The sequence below is a fragment of the Tupaia chinensis genome, unplaced genomic scaffold (genome assembly GCF_000334495.1).
Source record: "Tupaia chinensis unplaced genomic scaffold, TupChi_1.0 Scaffold000661_1, whole genome shotgun sequence".
Classification (NCBI taxonomy): Eukaryota; Metazoa; Chordata; class Mammalia; order Scandentia; family Tupaiidae; genus Tupaia; species Tupaia belangeri.
Genome location: NW_006160183.1, coordinates 951,707 through 968,281, shown reverse-complemented (window position 1 = coordinate 968,281; position 16,575 = coordinate 951,707). Strand labels below are relative to the sequence as shown.

The 16,575-nt window shown below is 47.9% G+C and overlaps 1 protein-coding gene and 1 long non-coding RNA gene across 3 annotated transcripts in view; one reads left to right on the top strand and one right to left on the bottom strand.

Moving 5' to 3' along the window:
• LOC114009901 (uncharacterized) overlaps positions 1–7,131 on the bottom strand; it is a 10,907-nt gene extending 3,776 nt beyond the window's left edge. Inside the window, exons 1-2 of one of the 2 annotated variants that reach the window (XR_003551289.1) lie at positions 6,731–7,131; positions 1,663–1,791 (exon numbers count right to left, since the gene is read on the bottom strand). This is a non-coding gene — a long non-coding RNA (uncharacterized LOC114009901). The remainder of the gene's footprint in view (positions 1–1,662; positions 1,792–6,730) is intronic. The other variant, XR_003551290.1, reaches the window with a different exon arrangement.
• Positions 1–16,435, top strand: part of EPAS1 (endothelial PAS domain protein 1) — a 96,070-nt gene extending 79,635 nt beyond the window's left edge. Inside the window, exons 7-16 of the mRNA XM_006159895.3 lie at positions 228–334; positions 7,138–7,285; positions 7,957–8,171; positions 9,286–9,476; positions 10,003–10,113; positions 13,318–13,808; positions 14,785–14,911; positions 15,080–15,194; positions 15,427–15,600; positions 16,053–16,435. Of these exons, the coding sequence (XP_006159957.1) occupies positions 228–334; positions 7,138–7,285; positions 7,957–8,171; positions 9,286–9,476; positions 10,003–10,113; positions 13,318–13,808; positions 14,785–14,911; positions 15,080–15,194; positions 15,427–15,600; positions 16,053–16,204 (1,831 nt within the window). The 3' untranslated portion in view covers positions 16,205–16,435. The remainder of the gene's footprint in view (positions 1–227; positions 335–7,137; positions 7,286–7,956; positions 8,172–9,285; positions 9,477–10,002; positions 10,114–13,317; positions 13,809–14,784; positions 14,912–15,079; positions 15,195–15,426; positions 15,601–16,052) is intronic.
• The last annotated feature ends 140 nt before the right edge of the window (positions 16,436–16,575 follow it).

Genomic DNA, 16,575 nt, shown 5'->3' with positions numbered 1-16,575 from the left:
AGAGCGGGAACAGTGGGGGTTTCGGTGGACCCACAATTGCAGGTTGAGCACAGTGGTTTCTTGCTTGGATAAGTATGGCGACCAGGAAGTCCAGACTGAGTGCATCTGAATGTGTGCGTTTGATTTGTCTTCAGGATCTAGCTCCTTGAGTCCCTGCCCACATGTTATACCAAGTCCATGTGGTCTGTCTTCACCACATGCTTTTTTTTGTTCTTGTTGTTAATTAGAATCACAGAACTGATTGGTTACCACCCCGAGGAGCTGCTTGGCCGTTCAGCTTATGAGTTCTACCATGCACTGGACTCAGAGAGCATGACCAAAAGTCACCAAAACTGTAAGTTCCAGGAGTACTGCTTGTGACTTTCTTGTGTCCATGAAACCTGCCTTGAGGGGGTTGTGATTGGTGAGACAGAAGAGCAGGTCACTAACCTTACAGAACCACCACTTGTGTGGCAGACAAGATTCAAGCTCTTGGGATGGTCAGAGGACCAAAGCTGCCACCAGCCTCTGACACCTTCATACAAATGAGAAAAAGTGCCCTTTCTGTAGGGGGACACACCCACCCCAATGCACAGAGAGAATGGAGACTGGGCTGAATCTCAGTCCCTATACAGCACCTCCCTTGTACAGACTATTGGCTGTGGAGCAGCCCTATAGAAAGTAATACAAGACAACATATAACCACTTGGGTATGTGCTGTAGATGCCAGTACATTCTTGAAGAGAAAGGCTGAGGGAGTTGAGGGAAGGGCATTTGAATTGGACCTTGAAAGGATGGGAGAGGATTGGGCTAACCAGAGGAGAAGGTAGTATGACCAATAAGCCATGGCTCTCAAAGAATTTGCTTGCTGCATCAAGAGAACTTTAGAGGAGACTATCTAGGCAATCCAGTGATGGCATATGGAAACTGTTTTGCTACCTGGAAGAAACCTGAAAGGAGTAGAACAGGGCTACCCATAGAACTTTCTGCAACATTCTACATCTGCACAGTCCACATGTGGCCTATCCAGAACTTTGAAATATGGCGAGAGCAACTAGGGAACTTTTTTCTACGTAATTTGTATTAAACTTAAATAGCTACACTTGGCATATGGCAGCCATATTGAACAGGGCAGTTCTAGAGTGTTCACTTGGCCGTGTTCCCAATTCAAGATTCTTACTTGCGATTGATCCAGGACAATTTCCTTGAATCCATACAATCCATGAATGCAAGGACTCTGGGCCTCTAATCTTAGCTACATTTGGCCTACTGGGGGCAATAGAAATTGGTAGATTGATCTTCTGCCCTATGTAATCTTATTTCTGAAGAAAAAAAAAAAGACCATGGGCTCTTTGGGAGCAATCTGGCTCATATCTTTAACCTCAGTACCTAGCATAGTGTCTCATATGGTATGAACACTAAATGAATAATAAACCCTTGGATAAAAACTATATTTGGAAAAGAATGCTTCAAAATAAGTGCCCAGAGTGGTGCACACAGAGTGCTGAGAAGATTATAAGAGGATTAAAAATGGGTCAAGTAAGTCTGAGAAGATCCCCAGTGACCTTGCTGGCAATGAAGAATATGGGAGTGCAGCTCATTGTCCATTGTTCATAAATCTGTCCATCCGCAGTCCAGAGCAGCTAACCAGTCAGCCACCCTATAAGCACTACGTGCACATACTTTATACTCTCTTAAGGAGTGAAATCTTCTCCCTCTAGTTGATTCCTCTTCTTCCTCCTGGCTTTTGAATTTGATCTGCCAATACAATAGAGCCTTTTTGAATCTAAGAGGAGTTTCTCACTGTGCTCTCTGGAAAAAAAAAAAAAACAAATAAGAAAAACAATCTAGACTGGGCCCCATTCAGGGACCAAGGAATGGGGGAGGGGAAACTAGAGGTACTTTTATGTGCCTGTGAATGTGACCCAGCCCTAGCCTACACCAGCTTTGAAACTGTAGGATCTGGTTCCAGCCTTCCTCAGGTTCTTCCCATCCATGAGGTGTCCCTGCTCCCAAAGACAGAACCACAGAGTCATCCAGGCCCTGGGACTCAAGGGCCTAGGCTCCAGCCTGGTTGATCCAGTGACTCTACAGGACTGGGCTATCTAAGCCTTCCTGCCTTTAGATGTAAAACTGGGGGAAAGTTCTGCCTTCTTTCTAAGCCAAGGGTGAAGGCAAAGCAAAGGATAAAGGTAAAAAGGAATGTGTAAAAGGACAAAGGAATTGGAGGGCAGTATTGCGCTCTTATACTCTGGAGTGGGAAAGCAGAAGAAGGTACTCTCCAATGATCCAACGGGACAGAAGTGTCACTTATTCCTAGACCTACAGGTCCTTCTTTGTCCTTCAATTCATGAGAAGTCAGTTTTCTGCTGACTTCAGAGAAAATATGGTGCTTTTAACTCAACCTGTAAATGGAGTCTTCAAAAAGTTCATAGAAAATGTATATTATGGAAAAGCTATGCATGGATTTCAGGATTTTTTTTCCACCCAAATAAACTTATACTTTAGTTCCATTTTTCTACAGACTTTTTGAAGTGCCCCCATAGTTAAGCACTAGGCAAAATTTACATCCCAAAAATAAATTCCAGGTTGTCTTCTTCCCTTGGTAGATCTGTGTAAAGCTGTCCTGAGCTCAGCCAGCACATCTAGCAAAGGAAAATCTGCAGGGGTCAGAAATTAGTTAGTGTCAGTTATAACAGGAGTGCCTCCCGTTATTGTCTTTGGGTTTGTGCAAATAAAGTTGCACTACAGACTCACACTCCCGCTGTGAAATAACTGGAGGCTCAGGGCTGAGGCTGGTCCAGGTTTACACACTAGAGTCCCAAAATTGGAGGGCAGTATTGCGCTCTTATACTCTGGAGTGGGAAAGCAGAAGAAGGTACTCTCCAATGATCCAACGGGACAGAAGTGTCACTTATTCCTAGACCTACAGGTCCTTCTTTGTCCTTCAATTCATGAGAAGTCAGTTTTCTGCTGACTTCAGAGAAAATATGGTGCTTTTAACTCAACCTGTAAATGGAGTCTTCAAAAAGTTCATAGAAAATGTATATTATGGAAAAGCTATGCATGGATTTCAGGATTTTTTTTCCACCCAAATAAACTTATACTTTAGTTCCATTTTTCTACAGACTTTTTGAAGTGCCCCCATAGTTAAGCACTAGGCAAAATTTACATCCCAAAAATAAATTCCAGGTTGTCTTCTTCCCTTGGTAGATCTGTGTAAAGCTGTCCTGAGCTCAGCCAGCACATCTAGCAAAGGAAAATCTGCAGGGGTCAGAAATTAGTTAGTGTCAGTTATAACAGGAGTGCCTCCCGTTATTGTCTTTGGGTTTGTGCAAATAAAGTTGCACTACAGACTCACACTCCCGCTGTGAAATAACTGGAGGCTCAGGGCTGAGGCTGGTCCAGGTTTACACACTAGAGTCCCAAATTATGCACGTACGTGTGTCATAGCCTGTAACGGTTTACCATTAAAATGACTGGGGAAGCTCAGTCCTCAACCAAATTTAGATAATTGAAAGTCATCATTTCCAAATGGATTAATAATTTATACATTGTTACTCTCAGAGGGCGGTGGGGGGTTAGTTTCTCTTTGTTGTATGAGGACACCATGTGCTTTTAGGAAAACAAGATTAAAGGCCATAAAAACCCTATCTACCAAGTCACAGGCCCCTCACCAAGGCTGGCATTAATGAGCAGATGATTAGAAAGCTGGCGTTAATTATATTCCACTGACAGAGCAGGCCCTTGCCTGCAATTGCTAGAAATGCAGTTAAAACCTTTGCTGACATGTACTGCTTAATCAAAAAAGAGTAAGAGCCGTCTAAATAAGTTAACTCTAGGCACTTGAAATTGTACAAGAATAATTTTACTGCAGCAGGGCAGCCTCACTCGTATAGACAAAAGGAGAGAGGCAAGGACAACAGTTATTTTCCTTGGTGTAGGGGTCCGTGATGGCCAGGACAGTGGCAGATCAGACAGTGATTCGGGGCTCTGGGTAATGTAGTAAGAGAACATTCTACTGGAAGCCATAAGACTATTTTCTAGTCTAGACTCTCACTGTTGTCTTGTGTAACGTTAAGCAAGTCACCATCCCTCTGACCTTAGAATCCTCACATTAAAAGAGGATGATATCTATCCTTACTGTGGCACAGTATTTTGTTTAAAAGATTAAATCACATTGGAAAATAATTTGACAGTCTCTTATCAAGTAAACATATTCTTAGCATATAACTAAGCAATTGCGTTCCTAGATAAACCCCCAAGAAATGGAAAATACATGTCCATACAAAGATTTGTACTCAGATGTCTATAGCAAGTTTATTCATGATAACCAAAACTGAGAACAATTCAAACATCCATCAACAGGTGACTGGATAAACTAATCATAGTGGATCCATACGATGGTATACTAATCAGCAATGAAAAGGACGGATCCACAAATACCCGTGACAATATGGTAACTCTCAAATCCATGCTGAGCGTAAAGAAGCTAGATACCGAAGAATACATACTCTTATGTAATTTCATTTATATGAAAATCTGGAAAAAGCAGTTTCAATGTATAGTGACAAATAAAACCAATCAGTAGTTGTCTGGAACCAGGGGCGGGACTATAGATTGACAGAATTTGGGGGAGGGGTAGAAAGGAAATGCTCTAGGGGTCAGCAAATGGTGTAGCTGATATGTCTCTGGACTCCCACATGGCTGACCGCGGTTTGAGTCCCAGACCCAGTGGCTTGAAACTCATACCAGGTGCATGTGCGTGCATGCCCAAGATCCCAGGAGGAGATAGGAGGAAAAAGGATTGCCGCATGGCCATCATCCCCTCAGGGCATGATTTCTTACTTTCCCTTTCACTGTTTCTGTCTCTGTCTGTCTGTCTATCTTTCTCTCTCTCTCTCTCACTTTCTCTCTCGTGACCACATGTGCCCTAAGGCAAAACCTCTACAAAAAAAAAAAAGGAAATGTTCTATACTTTCACTGTGGTTATAGCTACATAGGTGCATACACCTGTCAAAAGTATGAACTGTGTGCTTAAATATGTTTTTTCTTTTTTCTTGGAGAGGTTTTTGCTATAGGGTGCATGTGCTCGCCAAAAAGATAGAGAGACAGAGAGATAGAAAGCGAGAAATCACCCCCCAGGGGAGATGGTCACGCTGCAATCACTTCTCCTCCATTCTCCTCTTGGGATCTTGGGCACACATGCACACCCACCCAGCGTGAGTTTAAGCCACTGGGTCCAGGACTCGAACCACGGTCGACTACATGGAAGTCCAGTGACATAACTATTATGCTAACTGCTGGTCCTTGTACTTAAATATTAAAATGGGTAAATTTTTTATTGAAGGTAAATTAAACTTCAGTAATACTGATTTTTAAAAATTAGAAACAAAAACAGCTTAATCTAAGAGTCTTTAATTTGGACAATAATCCTGTCTACTGTTTCCACTAGGGCGGGGTGGGGCACTTGCAGTGCATCACTCAACAGTTTTAAGCCTCAGCTTCTTCAGATATCAAACAGGAATGACAACAGATTCCTCTCCGTGGTGATATTAAGTGTGGTAATGGTGCCACTAATCCTCACTGAGTGCTTATGCTCCAGGTACTATTCCAATTGCTTTGCAGAAATGCATTTTATAAGAATTTTAGATGCTGCAAAGCACTATATGAATGTATTATAAGTTACTGTGATTCTGCACCTTGCAGGTGCTTGTTAAATTTTTCAAAGAGGTAAAATCCGCCAAGCAAAACCTAAGTGTACAGGATTGCAAGTAGTATGAACCAAGCTGCGTTCCTCCACCGTATACAGGGCGAGTAAACAGGGAGGCAGTTCACAAGCCTACTGGGAGAACTGGGAGACTCTCTACAAACCTAGATGCTCTCCTACAACGCCCCTTATAATGTTATCTATAAACATGTAACATGTCCATGACAGGGCCTGTGGGAAGGAGGTGGCTTTCCTTAAACAACATGTGTCTGTGACATCAGGCAACATCTGCATTCCTGGTAAGCCAAGCTGGTTCAATTTGGATTCAGTACAAACTAGGAAGCCAATAAGGACAATCATTCTCATTACTATTTTTATTATCAGTACGTCATTCTGAAAAAGAGGACACCAAAACCAAGAAGCTTATTCCTCCCCGAAGTTCCCAAGCTAGTAGAATTCCCTGATCCTTCCACCACACTTCATCTCCATTCTCTGTGAGCTGGGAGCTTCTGAGCTAGAGTTCTGAAGAATGAATTCCCAAGGAATTCAATTAAACAGCCTTTGAAAAAGCTATCAGAAGTCCTACCAGTCTTGAATGTAAAGAGATTTGATTCCTCCTTAATGGGAACACTCTGGTCTGAGGGGAAGGATAGTCTAGGATGTAGAACCCCTTCCCTAATATTTTTAGACAGTACAAACATTGTAAATGCACATTTAGTACAACCTGGAAGGAGACAGAACCCAGCAGCAGAGAGCCTAGCTGGGCGTCTGGGAGAAGAGCGGAATAAGGAATTCCCGCTTATGCAGAGGCTGTTGCCTTTCTTCACCCCGACTTGGGGAGGGGCTGCCTCTGCCTTTGCTGTGGGTCATAAGCCTGTGACTCTAAGGTGGCAGGCTGACAGCTGCCCTGGAAAAATTAAGGCTATCAATTAAAACCAAAAAAAAACTTATTCTCCAGTGGCAGTTCTGCAACAAAGGTCTGCTCTGAGGCCAGGCTTTCTCCAAGCGGCTTGCAAATCTCCCCACCCCCAACACACATACCTGGAGCATTTGACAGGGGAGGCTCTCGCACACCCGTGTGAAGGGGCTGCCTCTCGTTGAACCTGTGAGGAACACAAGGCAGGTTCTACTCTTGATTCTGCTTTTAGCTGAGCAATCCATAAGCCCCAGAAAGTCCCCATTGGCAAGAGATTGGTGATGGGGCTCAGCAAAGCTGCATAATGAATGGGTCATCCCCGGGGCAAGTCACTGAACCTGTCTAGCCTCTTCCTCCTAGCCGTACAATGAAGAACTGGCTGAGATGATCTCAAAGCTCTCCTCCTCCGCTCCTCACAGACTGGTGCCCAGTCCCATCCAGCCCTCCACAGACTCACTCTGGGGTCTCTCAAGCTATTGGTGCAGGCTGCTTCTCCATCTCTCTGACCTCAGGCCCCATTCTTCTCTCCTAGTGTGTACCAAGGGGCAGGTGGTGAGCGGCCAGTACCGGATGCTCGCCAAGCACGGGGGCTATGTGTGGCTGGAGACCCAGGGGACGGTTATCTACAACCCTCGCAACCTGCAACCCCAGTGCATCATGTGTGTCAACTACGTCCTGAGGTGAGTGTGTGGACCTTGAAGCTAGCATGTGGGGCACCCAAGCTCCCCAGACTGAGTACAACAGTCCCAGGGGACCCCCAGCCTCTCAGAACCCTGAGCATCAATCTGGAAGCTCTTTGCAACATTAATTCTTAGGACGTACATTTTTTGTGGATATCTTGGGCACGATGGGATACCTAGGATTTTTTCCTGTCCTTTCCCCCTTGTGTGTTATTTATGCCACACCTCTGACCCAAAAGGAAAAGTAGAGAGCATGCAGTAGTCACTTAACAAATGTTTTATGATTGGGAAAAAAAAAAAAGAAGAGACTTGCTCATGCTTTCCAGGGTAAGATGTAACACCTTCACCCTCTAGAATCCAGGAGGAAGCTAGAGGGAGTCATCCTGGGGAGAAGCACACACAAACACAAGCATTCGGGCTTTTTGTACACCACCCAGAAGAAGTATAGGGACAAAAGCGGCCAGAACAGACAGATGTTCAGAAGAGACTTGTGTCCTCACTGCATCCATGCCTCACGAACTTCCCTTGCACCGGTCTTTACAAATTGCCAACACTGTCCCTGCCCTTCTTTTTGTCTGAGAGCCTGAGCTGTCGGTTTCTGTGTATCTCAGGGTGCAAAACAATTCTGATAGGAAATGCGAGAGGACTCAACAGCTCTTTTGTCCCATTAGTGAGATTGAGAAGAATGATGTGGTCTTCTCCATGGACCAGACTGAATCCTTGTTCAAGCCCCACCTGATGGCCATGAATGGCATCTTTGACAATGGTGGTGACATGGCTGCATCTGAGAAGAGTAACTTCCTGTTCACCAAGCTGAAGGAGGAACCGGAGGAGCTGGCTCAGCTGGCCCCCACCCCAGGAGATGCCATCATTTCTCTAGATTTTGGTGGGTACTTCTTAGTCTAATTGGGTCCATGAAATGGTCTTGAGGTTGGGGAAGTTCTTACTATACTAGACCTTCCCAACACCTTTTCCTTAACCGGGGCTTACCCCTGCCCCTTCCCTGAGTCTTGCTAATCACCTGTGAGTAGCCAGGCTCTGCTTGGTACTAAGGAACTACATGCACACACCCACCACTGAGTGAGACCAATCCAAATATGACCTCATGAGGGGCCAAACAAGGCGGATTATGAGAGGACACCCCTGAGAAGTCCATTCTTCCTCCCTCTCAGGGAGAACATTCTGAGGGAGAGTTGAGAGGGAAATTTGTTTCAGAGTCACTTGGATGTGATCAGAGTGGGGTAAATCCTCACTTGTTTAGGCAGAGGACTAAGTTGGAATAATTGGTGTGTGTGTAGGGGGTGGGGGGCAATGTGAAGAGTGAAGCAAGTGGAGATAATTCCAGAAACATGCACAGAGAACACATTTGGGCCCAGGCCCTCAGACACACAACTTTATTAAAATGTTTGTCTGTTGCCTGCCCCACCAGGATATCAGTCACTGTGGCCCCTGCAACTCTTTCTCCCCATTCCCTTCCAGGAAACTTCCTTAAGGTACACCTGGAAGCCCCCTCCTCCCTAATTCACAACCCACTGCCATACTCTCCTGGCCTTGCAGCCAGAAGAACAGCTCCCCCGCCTGCCCAGCGTGGGCTGTCATGTTCCCTTTTAGATATGCTCTTGAGAGGCCATATGAAACTCCCAAGTTCAGAGAATCATTGAGGGCAGCTGGCCTTGGACAGGATATCTCAGAGCTATCCTTTCTGGGGCATACTGAGGCAAATGGTCCAATTCTCCATTCATAACCTCCTCTTCTACAGTCTACATTGCCGTTCAGGGAAGAGCAGCTGCTAGTACACTTAGTATGAAAAGTCAAGCTCCAGGAGCATACTCCCTTCCAATGGAGTCTGTACCTTGAGTCATACCTTGTTTGTCCCAGCTGTGCTCCAGGTCTGCTTTCAAGACCCTCTTAAAAACTTTGGTACAACATTTGGGCTTCCTCTGCCCTGGGGCAAACCCAGTGGTTGTGGATGCTCACTGACCAGTCCCTTGTCTCCACAGGGAACCAGAACTTTGAGGAGTCCTCAGCCTATGGCAAGGCCATCCTGTCCCCGAACCAGCCATGGGCTACAGAGTTAAGGAGCCACAACACCCAGAGTGAGGCTGGGAGTCTGCCCGCCTTCACGGTGCCCCAGGCAGCTGCCCCAGGGAGCTCCACCCCCAGTGCCACTAGCAACAGCAGCTGCTCCACGGTAAGCTCCCTGACCCTTGGATGAGACTGTACAAAGGGTGGGCCACTCAGGCTGCTGCCAGATGGCTGAAGGGACAGTCTGGACAGAAGCACTGCCTTCCTCCTTCAATTATCACAGACCACCCTAGGGCGGCCGTGCATCTGCCTGGTGTTAGAGCTATTTGCTTACTTTCAGTGTCCATTCCCCACCTCCACTAAATGAAATATTCCTTGGAAAGCTTTGTGCCCCTATTCTGTGTCAGTAGTCATCTTCTATGGGCCCTAGAGCTGCAGAATTTGGAGAACCACTGGCCACAGCCTTTATCCTGTTAGCTCTTCAAGACAGCCCCTGACAGCCTCAGGTCATATGAAGACACTAGTTCAGTGGCCTAAATCCCACAGCTTACTAGTAGTAGTAGTCCCTCCACAAGTACTCATTTGGTGGGATGGAATGGATCAGCATGTCCAGGAATTTCTCCTTCCACATGGAGTTCTTGGGAGTTGAGTGCCAAATCCTTGACTTGGTTCCCCTCCTTCCTGGCCCCCAGCCCAGTAGCCCTGGAGACTATTACACAGCTCTGGATGACGACCTGAAGATTGAAGTGATCGAGAAGCTCTTTGCCATGGATACAGAGGCAAAGGACCAGTGCAACACCCAGGTAGGCAGCCGTGGAAAAGGTCAGGGTGGCACGCCATGCCTTCTACCTGGTGCAAGCTAGAGGCGTATGTCTATTCTTGCAAGATCCCATGGGGATGCTTGGCCAAGGCCCCAGGTCCCTTAAATAGGTGAAGGTACAGGGCAACGGAGCCTGTGGTTGCCCCCTTCTCCCACTTCTGCCCTATACCCATGTCAAAGCCAGTTCTCCCCTTTTTAACTCTCACCTTACTTGGATAACTTTCTTAGTGCACATGAAAACCAAAACTATAACACTGAACCTTTATTTAAGGAAGCCCTATCTTTAAAAGTAACATCCAGATGTGTGAAGCATTTATAGACCAGAGACAATTACTCCCATATTGGGGATTTTTAAAAAATCAATTCAAATTAAATTATTTTTAACTTGTCATTTTTAAAAATGCATTTCAAGAAATTACATCTTTTAAATGACAAATTTTCATTTGCATACAACTTTTCAGAAACACATTTATTACATAATGACCAAATGTTCTCTCAAAAGCAACCTATAGAGAACCCAAGGGAATATCATTAGGCCCTCCTTCGTCTGAAACTGGGTTATTCATCCGTTTCAGCTTTGCTCCACAGCTTGTATCTTGCCCTACCTGGCACAAGTTCCAGCTGTTCTGCAAAACTGTCCTCAGCACCCCGCTAGGCTTTATCACTTAGTACTTAATCACAAATCTGCTTCTGCTTCTCAGACAATACAGTTTAATCATTCGTGAGCTATTGGGTCACAGAAAAGTCATGACGTTTTGTTTTGTTTTGTTTTTCTGTTTTTTCTATGCAAAAATGCAACATGACTTTCCTGACAACCCAATATATCCCCCCAGTGAGGGCACTGGTCTTTAAAGGTAGAAACAGCTTTTTCTGCTTCTGCTTCTGAGTGTTCCCTGTCACCATACTAGGAGCCTAATGGGTCATTTCTGAGTTTTTTTTTTAAAGTCCTTCTATCCCCTCACCTGGGCACCCATTGTGTGCTTAGGCCTGTGTCAGAACACGTGACGGAGATGAGGACAAACTGCCCTGTGCTCCCCCCAGGTCTAAATGCTATAAGAGGACAGGAAAGGGACAACTACCACAGATGAAATAGGCAGATGTGACTCTGGAAAAGGTAAGGCTCACCTGGCTCTGAGAGAAGGTGGGGAGCAGAGAAAGAGATGTCTGAGTGAAGAACCGGAAGACGAGGCATGGAACGTAGCATGAGGATAGCATCACCTTGCACACTAGCTGGCCCAGTCTGTTTCTCTTGGTAGGCCGCAGGGAGCCAATGCAAGCGTTTGAAGCTGTGCTTGAGATGAATGACTAGAAGGAGCCTGGCAAGGGGCTAAGCTAGAATACTGTTCACAAGGCTGCGCCTTTGTGTTCTCTCTCCTCAGACGGATGCAAGCGTTTGAAGCTGTGCTTGAGATGAATGACTAGAAGGAGCCTGGCAAGGGGCTAAGCTAGAATACTGTTCACAAGGCTGCGCCTTTGTGTTCTCTCTCCTCAGACGGATGCAAGCGTTTGAAGCTGTGCTTGAGATGAATGACTAGAAGGAGCCTGGCAAGGGGCTAAGCTAGAATACTGTTCACAAGGCTGCGCCTTTGTGTTCTCTCTCCTCAGACGGATGCAAGCGTTTGAAGCTGTGCTTGAGATGAATGACTAGAAGGAGCCTGGCAAGGGGCTAAGCTAGAATACTGTTCACAAGGCTGCGCCTTTGTGTTCTCTCTCCTCAGACGGATGCAAGCGTTTGAAGCTGTGCTTGAGATGAATGACTAGAAGGAGCCTGGCAAGGGGCTAAGCTAGAATACTGTTCACAAGGCTGCGCCTTTGTGTTCTCTCTCCTCAGACGGATGCAAGCGTTTGAAGCTGTGCTTGAGATGAATGACTAGAAGGAGCCTGGCAAGGGGCTAAGCTAGAATACTGTTCACAAGGCTGCGCCTTTGTGTTCTCTCTCCTCAGACGGATGCAAGCGTTTGAAGCTGTGCTTGAGATGAATGACTAGAAGGAGCCTGGCAAGGGGCTAAGCTAGAATACTGTTCACAAGGCTGCGCCTTTGTGTTCTCTCTCCTCAGACGGATGCAAGCGTTTGAAGCTGTGCTTGAGATGAATGACTAGAAGGAGCCTGGCAAGGGGCTAAGCTAGAATACTGTTCACAAGGCTGCGCCTTTGTGTTCTCTCTCCTCAGACGGATGCAAGCGTTTGAAGCTGTGCTTGAGATGAATGACTAGAAGGAGCCTGGCAAGGGGCTAAGCTAGAATACTGTTCACAAGGCTGCGCCTTTGTGTTCTCTCTCCTCAGACGGATGCAAGCGTTTGAAGCTGTGCTTGAGATGAATGACTAGAAGGAGCCTGGCAAGGGGCTAAGCTAGAATACTGTTCACAAGGCTGCGCCTTTGTGTTCTCTCTCCTCAGACGGATGCAAGCGTTTGAAGCTGTGCTTGAGATGAATGACTAGAAGGAGCCTGGCAAGGGGCTAAGCTAGAATACTGTTCACAAGGCTGCGCCTTTGTGTTCTCTCTCCTCAGACGGATGCAAGCGTTTGAAGCTGTGCTTGAGATGAATGACTAGAAGGAGCCTGGCAAGGGGCTAAGCTAGAATACTGTTCACAAGGCTGCGCCTTTGTGTTCTCTCTCCTCAGACGGATGCAAGCGTTTGAAGCTGTGCTTGAGATGAATGACTAGAAGGAGCCTGGCAAGGGGCTAAGCTAGAATACTGTTCACAAGGCTGCGCCTTTGTGTTCTCTCTCCTCAGACGGATGCAAGCGTTTGAAGCTGTGCTTGAGATGAATGACTAGAAGGAGCCTGGCAAGGGGCTAAGCTAGAATACTGTTCACAAGGCTGCGCCTTTGTGTTCTCTCTCCTCAGACGGATGCAAGCGTTTGAAGCTGTGCTTGAGATGAATGACTAGAAGGAGCCTGGCAAGGGGCTAAGCTAGAATACTGTTCACAAGGCTGCGCCTTTGTGTTCTCTCTCCTCAGACGGATGCAAGCGTTTGAAGCTGTGCTTGAGATGAATGACTAGAAGGAGCCTGGCAAGGGGCTAAGCTAGAATACTGTTCACAAGGCTGCGCCTTTGTGTTCTCTCTCCTCAGACGGATGCAAGCGTTTGAAGCTGTGCTTGAGATGAATGACTAGAAGGAGCCTGGCAAGGGGCTAAGCTAGAATACTGTTCACAAGGCTGCGCCTTTGTGTTCTCTCTCCTCAGACGGATTTCAATGAGCTGGACTTGGAGACACTGGCACCCTACATCCCCATGGACGGCGAAGATTTCCAGCTCAGCCCCATCTGCCCAGAGGAGCGGCTCCTGCCAGAGAACCCACAGCCCACTCCCCAGCACTGCCTCAGTGCCATGACAAACATCTTCCAGCCCCTGGCCCCTCTGGCCTCACACAGCCCCTTTCTCCTGGACAAGTATCAGCAGCAACTGGAAAACAAGAAGACAGAGCCCGAGCACCGGCCCATGTCCTCCATCTTCTTTGATGCCGGGAGCAAGGCGTCCCTGCCACCATGCTGTGGCCAGGCCAGCACCCCTCTCTCTTCTATGGGGGGCAGATCCAACACACAGTGGCCTCCGGATCCACCATTACATTTCGGGCCCACGAAGTGGCCTGCTGGGGATCAACACACTGAGCCCTTGGGGGCGCCACCCTTGGGGTCCCCAGTTACCTCGCCCCACCTCTCCATATTTAAGACGAGGTGAGTGGCAGACACTTGGCTACATTGGCAGAGGCTGTGCTGAGCTGAGCAGGAAGAGGGCAGCTAGGCACTCAGTGAGATAGCTAGGCCCCAAGAAGGTTGCCTTCCCCAGCACTGTCTCCCCTTCTACAGCCATCCACTGCTCAATTTAGCACTTCTCTGAGTTTGGGCCTTTGGAGGGTGTGAGGCCTAGTGCAGAACAAGTTTATATTAGGCTGAAAGAGATCAAGAGGGAACTGAGGAGAGGAGAAATGTGGCAAGTGGCTTGTTGAGAGCCTTGAATTCAAATGTCCCCTTTTAGACCACCCCTTAGAGTGTTTTTCTTATCCAAGGTTTTTCCTCTGATAACACAGGAAGTTATTTGAGTGACTGTTTTATTGGGTCATTGGAAAAGTCATGACGCATTTTTGCGTAAAAAACACGTCATGACTTTTAACAACAACCCAATACTTCTCTCATAAAACCCTGGTTGATAAAAGCAGAAGACTTCCCCTCACCCTGGCCTTCTGGCTACCCAGGGCTTTCACTCCCTACCCAAATGGCAGCCTCTCCCAGGCTCCAGCTTGCCTTCTCTTTTGTTTCTTCAAATCTCCCCAATGCTGAGAACTCCTGGCTAGGTCCCTGTGTTTGTCCTTTACACAGCACCCTAACTGCTCTTCAGTGGGGTGCTGTGTAGACAGGGAAGAAACAAGAACAGGAGAAACCCTCCTAGCCACTGACATCACCTAGCCACACCGAGGCCAGGCCTGAAGGCTGCCTGGGCACATGTGGGAGGCATGGGTGACTTGAACCAATTGGCATCTCACCTGGTAGAGCAGGCAGGCAGAGCTAGATCTCAGGCCTATAGGTGCATAGTCCTCCTGTGAGACTGTGCCCTTTGGGTCCCCTCTAGGCCTGAGACCCAGAGATCAGATGAAGGTGCTGGGCAATGTGGGGCTCCAGACTCCCTCACAGCCTGCTCTCTTGGGCTTGGCAGGTCTGCAAAGGGCTTCGGGCCTCGGGGCCCAGATGTGATGAGCCCAGCCATGGTAGCCCTCTCCAACAAGCTGAAGCTGAAGCGACAGCTGGAGTATGAGGAGCAAGCCTTCCAGGACATGAGTGGGGTGAGCCATCCCCTGCCTGGCACTGCCTGGGCCCCTCCACAGCCCTTGGGGCAGGCTGGGTGGGAGGCAGGGCTGAGAGCAGATATACCGATGACCTGCCACTGGCTGTAGGGAGGAAGACGTGGCTGCCCTGGCCTTCTCCCCTCCATCTGCCCTTTCCACACCCAGGGAGATCCAGCGGGCAGCAGTGCCTCTCACCTGATGTGGAAACGGATGAAGAGCCTCAGAGGTGGGAACGGCCCTCTGATGCCCAACAAGTCCTTGAGCACAAACGTCCCCAATGGTGAGCAGGCCTGGGCCTCCCCAGGGTTCTGTGGAAGGGTTGGGGGCTTAAGGGCTTGGGGTCTGCTTCCTCTACTCTCTCCTTAAGCTGTCAGTCAAGATCAGAAATCCCTGGGCTCTGATGCCTAAAGCAGCTTTGTGTGCCTTTGGTGTTGGAAAAGGGGTAGGGAGCTTCAGGGTCCCTCCCCTCCCTCAGGCTGGCTCTACCTCACTCTCTGGGTTTGGTCTTTCAGATGAGTTCACCCAAAACTCCATGAGGGGCCTGGGCCAGCCCCTGAGACACCTGCCGCCACCCCAGCCACCGTCCACCTCGAGTCCCAGGGAGAATGCCAAGAGTGGGTTCCCATCACAGTGCTACGCCTCCCAGTACCAGGACTACAGCCTGCCAGCAGCTCACAAGGGGTCAGGTGGGTGCCCAAGTGTGGGCAAACCCATGGGCTCTGAGGAGGGGGAGGTCAACTGCCTTCACCAGCAGGAGCTCAGCCTTTGGAAAAGCACCAGAGACCCAGACAGTGGCTCCCACTGGCTGTTCCTGATGTCTCAACCTCAAGGGCAGACAGCCTTCCTGCCTGAGGGCTCTTCTCCCAGACTCAGTACCCCACCTGGTGGGATGGTCGTGCAGGCAGACACAATCTCTGCTGCGGTCATCCTCTGACATGGAGTACGTCACAGGATGCTATTAAAGGGACAGAGTGAAATTGGGGCTGGCTCACCCATGTACCCACCCACCCACCACCCACCATGAAAACCAAAAATGCCCTTTTCTCCATGCATCCCTGCTAGCCTGCTATGGAATGGATGCTTTTCCAAACGTTTGATTTAGGTCCCCCTTTAAAATACGGTACCCACCTTCTTTCAGGCGTGGCAAGTCGGCTACTTGGGCCCTCGTTTGAGCCCTACCTGCTGCCTGAACTGACCAGATATGACTGTGAGGTGAACGTGCCCGTGCCGGGAAGCTCCACGCTCCTGCAAGGAGGGGACCTCCTCAGAGCCCTGGACCAGGCCACCTGAGCCAGAGCCTCCTGTCCAGGCAGCACCCTCCAACACCGTCCCGCCAGCTTCACTCTCTACGTCTATTTTTGCAACTAGGTATTTCTAACACCAGCACACTTTTTACAAGATGTACTTACCTGGCAGACTTGCCCAGGTCACCGAGCAGTGGCCTTTTTCTGAGATGCTCACTTTATTATCCATATTTTTTAAATACACAATTGTTTTACCTGCTATGTTTTGTTCCGTTGATGAAAATGTTCTTAAATTTTGTAAGATTTTTTTCTCCCCACCTTCAATTACTTCTAATTTATATTATCCATAGGGTTGTCCCTTCCTCTGTCTGTCTCTCTCACATTATTCATGCTAACAAGTTTGGTATGTGTTTATTC